General features: G+C 40.0%; 1 protein-coding gene across 1 annotated transcript in view; it reads right to left on the bottom strand.

Moving 5' to 3' along the window:
• dennd3a (DENN/MADD domain containing 3a) overlaps nt 1-8,136 on the bottom strand; it is a 26,388-nt gene that overhangs the window by 11,732 nt on the left and 6,520 nt on the right. Inside the window, exons 2-13 of the mRNA XM_020597494.1 lie at nt 5,791-5,882; nt 4,219-4,362; nt 3,909-4,035; nt 3,108-3,223; nt 2,885-3,015; nt 2,647-2,758; nt 2,417-2,536; nt 2,189-2,287; nt 1,813-1,932; nt 872-987; nt 361-516; nt 73-195 (exon numbers count right to left, since the gene is read on the bottom strand). Of these exons, the coding sequence (XP_020453150.1) occupies nt 73-195; nt 361-516; nt 872-987; nt 1,813-1,932; nt 2,189-2,287; nt 2,417-2,536; nt 2,647-2,758; nt 2,885-3,015; nt 3,108-3,223; nt 3,909-4,035; nt 4,219-4,362; nt 5,791-5,874 (1,448 nt within the window). The 5' untranslated portion in view covers nt 5,875-5,882. The remainder of the gene's footprint in view (nt 1-72; nt 196-360; nt 517-871; nt 988-1,812; nt 1,933-2,188; nt 2,288-2,416; nt 2,537-2,646; nt 2,759-2,884; nt 3,016-3,107; nt 3,224-3,908; nt 4,036-4,218; nt 4,363-5,790; nt 5,883-8,136) is intronic.

Below are 8,136 nucleotides of genomic sequence, written 5' to 3'. Positions count from 1 at the left end.
CTAATACCTGTGGACAACAACAAAGAGAAACATGCAGCACATATAGTCAGAGTTTGTCTGTCTCAGTATGACTTGTATATGAAAATGTGTGAGTGTACCTTCTCATAAAACAACTGGTCTGCTTGGTCCCGGGTCCTCAGAAAATTCTCACTGTTAAAAACTCTGTGCTCATGGTTTAGAAAGTCCTGGACGCCTCTGACATAATGACAAACAAACAGAATTACATTTAAACAAACAGAAGCAGAGAAGCAAAATGATGAAAAGTTTTATTGTGACCCAGAAATTAAACTGAAACATGGTGATATCTTTCAAACCTATTCCACCGATCACATGGTGTTCAGGATATTCGCAGACCCCTACCTGAAGATGTTGGCCACTAGTTCCAGGGTGATGTTTTGTATCTGTGCATTCAGTTGTCTCTGCCACTCTCTGCGCTGGCATTGCAGGGCGTTGGCATCGATGCCTGTTCCAAGGTGACACAGCTCCAAGTCATAATGAAGCTGGAGACACTCTGCTCTGGACACACACACACAGCCCACGTATGTAAAAATGATGCAGTCCAGATAGACCCTAAATTACTTTTATTTAAATGAATAAACTGAACTTTACTCCAGTTGTAATTTGATTTAGCAGGCATTTAGGGGGTAGATTTAACTGTTGTTCCACTACTGCTACAACTTTGATACAAGCTGAGGCTCCACTGCTGGTCCTACTGCCAAAATGAAGTATAAATGCCACTTAGTAAAGTGGTAGTGCACTGCTACAACACAGAATGCTTCTACTCATCTGTGTATTTCATTTTTTTATTTTAAAGTATCACTCACCTAAAAAAACATATCACCAGAACTCCCAGTTTTCTACTTGGCATTACCTTGACATGAAACACTCAGCTGCAGACAGAGGGATAGCTGGTAGGTCAGTGGTTTCACAGCATGACGAACGAACGAGGCCATCATCAATATTCACCAGGATTAGATCCTCTGTCTCCTGCAGCCAAACATAAACACACACACACACACTTTTTATTGTAGGTACAACTCATTATTACCCTGCTCTGCTAGACTAACAGACAGCTACTATTAAATATGTGAACTGAGTTTCTATAAGAGATGCTATTCTTAAATACTCTATGTGAACTCAACCAAAACAATTTAAAAAGACTTGTCATGTGAATTACTGCGAAACAGCCAAGACACTATGAGGCAGAATTTGAGCAATTTTCATCTACTAATTCCACTGGTTCTAAACACTTCACTACATGTAAAACAATAAGTTCTGTTAAGTCTATAACATGTAATATTTCTAATATATTTTCATTATTCTGTGGATGAGACTCATTGAACAGTCCAGCAGCAGTACAGAGATATTCCTTCCTACTCCAGCAACCTCACCCTTGCACCCAGTCACAGAAGGCCAAATCAGGGGTGGGAGCTCACGGCTGTTAATCGATATGTTAACACCCTTCTGGTCAAGTACTTCTCTCGCAATGAGGCTTCAAGATAGTATTAGCTGCTAGAAGATGTTGTTATGGCCGACCCACATGCAAGCAACTTCCTGATTGCTGCATCAGCTGAGACAGCAAACACAGCAAGGATGTGAGTGAAGAGCCAGGCAGAGTTTAATGGAGAGGGCAGGGTGGGAAGTGAGGAGTGGTATGTTTAAGTCTTATGCTAGTGCTAGTTTGATTTCCAGAACTTCCAATATAGTGGTTTTAAACAAATAACACCAGATCTGATCATAATCATAATATGTCCTTGATGAAAATAAAAAAGTCTATGCCTTAAACAGAAACAGTGATGCTGATTTACTTACTGCAGCGACCTCCTCAAAATGACTGCTGTGACAACCCATCAGGAAAGCAGTAGGGGCCATAAGGAAGTCCAACATTCCTCTAGCTAGGACGGGAACATAGGGCTGCTGCCACGGCAGAGGCTGGAAGAAAAGTCAGAACAACAGAAGACATAAACAATGGGAAACTGGACAAAGTTTGAGAACATCCATCCATCCATTATCTACACCGCTTATTCCTGAATAGGGTCGCGAGGGGGCTGGGGTCTACAACAGCTGACATTGGGCGAGAGGCGGGGGACAGGTCAGTTTGAGAACAGCTCTCCAAAATAAATAAATAGAAACAAAATCATACTGTCCTTGTAAACCATTTATAAGGAAGCATGTTGCCTACACTGACCTGCAGGTAGAGCAGGAAACACTCTGCAACCAGAGTGAGTCTGGCCCAGTCAGATGAGAAGAAGACCATCCTCTGTTCTTGGAGGAGGCAGGATAGTACCTGGAGAGAGGAAAACCTTGAAGTGATAACTTTTTTTTTTTTTTTTTTTATAAAATCTATTTTTCATCACTTTGTGACTTCATCTTGACTTTATATACTTTCAGTGGCGATCTCTGTGTCCTGCATTACCTGGAGCAGTGATGTGTGCGTGAAACAGAGGAAAGGTAGATGCAGATCAATGTCAATAACAGGACTGTCTTGATCTTCCCTGGATGGAAGAACCACCTGAAGAGGATGGAGGCTGAAGGACTAAAACACACACACACACACACAAATTATATATGTATAACAATGAGAGGTAAAAGGATCAGAATAAAAACAAAAGAGAAACAAGAAGAGTAACCAGAATGTTTTCTGACCACATGTAATTGTCCAGGAGGTGGCAAGGGCACCAGCGATAGCTTGGCTGAAAACTCCTTGATCGTCTCTTCAAAGTGAGCTTGTCTTGCAGTCCGTAACTGGGCCGTGAGACTGAGAGGGTGGAGGTAGGTGACAAAGTAGGTGATGTAAAGAAGGGGTTCAATTTGTTTGTATGACAAAACACTTAAACCAAGGTCTGGTTATCTATCAGCTCTATATATTAATAAAAATGATTACCATGACAAGCAGTCTCTCAGCGCACTGTAGTAGGGGAACTTGGAAATGACACACACAGCAAAGGGCACATAGAGACGAGTCTTTGATGAATTCCACCTACGGCTACTCTGGATAACACCTTCTAAACAGGACTGACAGAACAGACAGCTAATGAGAAACAAGTGTTTCCACTTATCGGACTCCACAAATTCTTCTGTTTGAGTGTGTGTGTGTGTGTTTGTACCTGAGCAGCTCTGTAATACTGCACAACGACTCCATGGGTTCGGTTCCCAAAGACGTCAGTAAAAACCAGGAAGTGATAACTGTCTTCTCTCTGCTCACTGGCTAACTGAAGACCATCTGTGAAGATCAAGAAGTCTCAAGATAGGCCACATCACAGAGCAGGCCATATGGTGCGTTCATGTCATGTGGGAGTTGCTGTAATTACCAGTTTCACTCACATCCACATTCAAGTTAAAATTAGGGACTGGGATTTTTTGTGAAAGATCTTATATATTTTACTTGGCAAATAATAATATGCAAGTACCAGACAAAGCAAATACACATGGATGCCTCACATTCAAGTCTACTATTCTAATTAAACCAAATTTAATGGAAACAGCGCTATATTTTCAATGCACAGTATTTCTGACCCTCATAAGACATTTACATGGGAATACTATCCATTTGACATAAAAGTGGCATTACACCCTTTAACTTAAATCCCAGTGCTTCATATTAAATCCAATGTGATGGAGAACAACATAAAACTGTTCCAACACCAAGAAGCTTCTCTGTTCTTAATAACAGTGAGAGGGGTAGAGCTGGCATGTCTGCCACTTGACTTTTAGCAAGATACTCATCCATTATGGTCGCTATGGTGCCGGCTTTGCTATTCAACTATAACCCTACACAGCAACATGACATTATCTAGTTCGTTCGGTAGCAATCAAAGCTTATGCATGTAATGCCATGTGCTGAAGAAATGAGTCAGCAGAATAGGATATGTAATGTTAAGTTTGTCACAAAAGAAAACACACTATACCAGGGAAACAAAGCTGTGGCAAAGCAATGAGGTCCAGATCCTTTGGGACACTGATGTCCTCTGTGGCTGAGGACACTTCAGTACGACCGGCTCCATTAGATAATTTCACTGCAGCACGATCTTTCCTCTTCAACAAACAAATGCAAAAACAAGTCATTCGCAATTTATTTCTGAATCTGACTATATTGTGCTCAGATGACTGTGAAATGTATCCAAACCCGTATCCACATGTAAGATGATGGTATGACCAGTCACAAAACAGAATGGGAACCATTGTCCAAAAACTAGATTTCAAATACATTTTTAATACCCTCTTGATGAAGCTCCTCCTCCTCTGGACATGGCTGAAAGCTGGACCAATAGCCTCGCTTGAGTCGGTCACCTTGGAAACAAAGGGTGGGGCATGGACCTGCAGCACCTCAGCTTCCAGAAGTGGGGGATCATTTAACTTACTCTGCCACACAGTATGGAAATATTTAGGGTTAAAGGTTTAGCAACTTAATCACCACCCAATGCAAAGCCTACTCTGTCTTAATAAATTGTTTTCTAAACCAAACTCATCCCATTTACTTTCAGATAAAATGTTACATGCATTTACAAATATGAAGCTTTCAGGAATGAAGTACATTATCAATTATATAGTTGAACCATGGCTGTATATGAAGACAATGTGGCTATTTTCACACTGCAAGTAAAATATCTTATTTGAATTTTTTGCCCATGTTTTTTTTTACAAAACAAACAGAAACGGTAGAAAGTCACAGGCATGGCTAACCAACTGACTTCATGAAAATAATTACAATATTTACCAATCAGATATTATTTCAATTATACAATATTTCACCAATCAGATCAACCTGAGCTTCATCTTTTAAATAACCTTTATACCATCTTTTGTGTTTTTTCTTATGGAGATTAACAGCCCAGGTGAAAAAGGTCTGGACAGCAATATTCTGATAATAGTGATGTTGCGAACTTAGTGGACATGATGTGGACATATTAACCCCTTTTTGTGTGACTATAGTGTTGACTTGCAGAAAAGCAACACTCCTGTGTAATTCCTTGGTGTTACAATTCACAAGCATTTGCTGAAACACAGAAGAGATAAAGTACTGATTAACTGATACATATCCAGAAATCCCCTGGGTGCTGTTGAAATCACAATGATCCAGAGACAAAGTCTGTGCTGACACCAGTAGCGTGCAAAGTGCCGCTAATGTCTGTTTTTTTGAGCACTTTGTGAGACCATTTTATTTGACCATGCACATATGACTTAGCTTCTTACTTTCTTTCTTTCTCAGTGTTTGTGTTCTTTGGAGGTTTAAGATTCATTACATATTGTACATTTCTTACTCATCACTGTACTCTTTATGCTTGTGTTGGTTGGAATTTGAGCGCTTAAAGACCCCCCCACTGGCATTATTTTATTTACAGTGTGAGGCCATTCTTGGCCTTTTGCTGGCTTACTTGTGCACTCACATGGAAAGTAATGTTGGGAGTTCTTATACTCTTTGATCACACAACATGCTGACTGTCCCAAAAGGTTAAAACTGAACTGGGTGAGTTAGTCTTTTCTATGAAGCTCCTCATACACAGAACTCTGTGTTGCATGGAGTCAGTGCTTCAAAAAGCACTTGCCATTGTCAGGGTGTTTGTTAAATCACCGCCTTAATATTTTAAAATAGTCTGACTTAGTGTTTTACCAATTTTGACCTACTTTTTCATCATTTTGTTTGCTGATAAATGAGAGGGTGTTAATGGATTTATTTGTATTGTTTGTATCTGTGGCTGTCATGAGTGATGTTGCTGCCTGTCATGGCCAGGACCCTCTTGAAAAAGAAAATTTTAATCTCAGTCAGGTTTTCCTGGTATATATGTGTACCTGAAGTATGTCTTGAATCTTATCGCTGGGGGCTCCAACCACAACACATGCCTCCAGCAGTCCAGATGGGAGCTCTGCCATCATACACACCTCTAGAAACACACACAATGTGCATTTAGATGAGACATTATACATTTAAGCAATATAACTATTTATCATACAGGAAGATGACAGAAATGTGGCAATACATTTTTATATTTATACCAGAGGACCTTTCCCATTAATGTCTCTTCTAGTACTTGGCCATTAAAGATAATAATGCAAATAAATAGGAAAACTGTTCTGTGGCAAAACTGGGTGTACATGATGACAATTCAGGTACCGTATTTTCCGCACCATAAGGCGCACCAGATTATAAGGCGCAGTCTCAATTACGGGGTCTATTTCTGTACTTAACCCATACATAAGGCGCACCGTATTATAAGGCGCATGCTAAAACGTAACGGAAGCAAAACAGTGAGTTTAGTTGAACTTTATTCTATTTAACAATACACTCTAATTATTTTTAATCAATCTTCTCCCATAAATCCATTAAAGTCCTCATCTTCTGTGTCTGAATTGAACAACTGGGCAATATCGCCATCAAACAATAAATTGAATTCTTTCGCAGCTGCTCTATTCCCATTTACAACTGCTTAACTGGTAGCCTGTAGTTTGAATTGTGCCTCGTAAGCATGTCTCTTCACTGGTGCCATTTTCGGGGGTCCTTAGACCGGTGTAGACTGGTTTATCGCTGCCAGCGTACGTAGTGTACGCAATACGTCCCTGTGTCAGGGGGCAATGGTCCGACAGTCAATCAAGCGGAGCGCTTACCAAAGTCGCACAACAACATTTTTACAGATTTTGGAACTCAGTGCACACATAAGGCGGATTATTAGGCGCATGGCCAATTTTTGAGAAAATTTAAGGCTTTTAGGTGCACCTTATAGTGCGGAAAATACGGTATTTTGTTTACTGGATTAGACAGAACCAGACATTTACATGTAGTTATTTTAACTGGACAGTTTCTGGGACTCTGATAGATTCTGACTTTCTCACGCTGTGAAATTCCAGTGTATTATTAGTAATATTTAGGTCGATACTTGTGACATAAAATGAGAGATACTATGATCACTCACCCTTGTTATAGTTGCAGAGATTTACATAAATGATGACAATGACAGAGGAGCCTGCAGTAAAGTTCTGAATATTCGATATTTTTACCATGACTCATGACAGATTCCCAAACCAGATGCTGATCTCATCTGTGGTAAAGTTCATCAAATGACAAAACTACAGTAGAGAAATCCAATTTGTAAAGTACCGCACTCATCAAAAAAAGAAAAGAGCAGGATGTTGGTCTTTAATTACTGTAAGGTGTTACCCACACAGACAAACTACTCTTCCCACAACTTCCTCCAGATGTGTGCCAGCAACACACCCTATTGCACTTATGTGGTCACATGCGTATCTATATACATCCAACTCACACACACACACACACACACACAGAGCAGGATGTTAGGATTTGGTTATGAGTGCAGGAAACCAGCTCTGTTAACAACACGAGACCCACAGATGGAGAACCAAGTTACTGTAACTCTGCCTGAAAGTGAACACAGGAGGAAAATGCTACACACTTGAGAGGAAACACTATATTTAGTTAAAAATCAACTCACACTGATTTTGGCTATTATCCCCAGCATAACTCACAGCCATCAGATGAGATCATGTGTTACTTCACAACCCGTCAGTGTTCTTTTAAGGGTTGAAACTATTACTGTCATTATTGATTAATGATTACAAGTCTATCAAAATCTCTCAGAGCCCAAGGTGGCATGTTGCAATTACTTCTGACCTAAAGTCCAGTGCCCAAAAAAATATTGGATTTACCATCAAAGTACAAACACACACACTTGTGACATAAAATGAGAGATACTATGATCACTCACCCTTGTTATAGTTGCAGAGATTTACATAAATGATGACAATGACAGAGGAGCCTGCAGTAAAGTTCTGAATATTCGATATTTTTACCATGACTCATGACAGATTCCCAAACCAGATGCTGATCTCATCTGTGGTAAAGTTCATCAAATGACAAAACTACAGTAGAGAAATCCAATTTGTAAAGTACCGCACTCATCAAAAAAAGAAAAGAGCAGGATGTTGGTCTTTAATTACTGTAAGGTGTTACCCACACAGACAAACTACTCTTCCCACAACTTCCTCCAGATGTGTGCCAGCAACACACCCTATTGCACTTATGCTGGGGATAATAGCCAAAATCTCTCCGAGCCCAAGGTGGCATGTTGCAATTACTTCTGACCTAAAGTCGAGTGCCCAAAAAAATATTGGCTTTACCAT

This window comes from Monopterus albus, unplaced genomic scaffold, assembly GCF_001952655.1.
Source record: "Monopterus albus unplaced genomic scaffold, M_albus_1.0 scaffold34.1, whole genome shotgun sequence".
Taxonomy (NCBI): Eukaryota; Metazoa; Chordata; class Actinopteri; order Synbranchiformes; family Synbranchidae; genus Monopterus; species Monopterus albus.
Note: the sequence above shows the minus strand (reverse complement) of the source record. Positions and strands in the feature narration are given on the sequence as shown.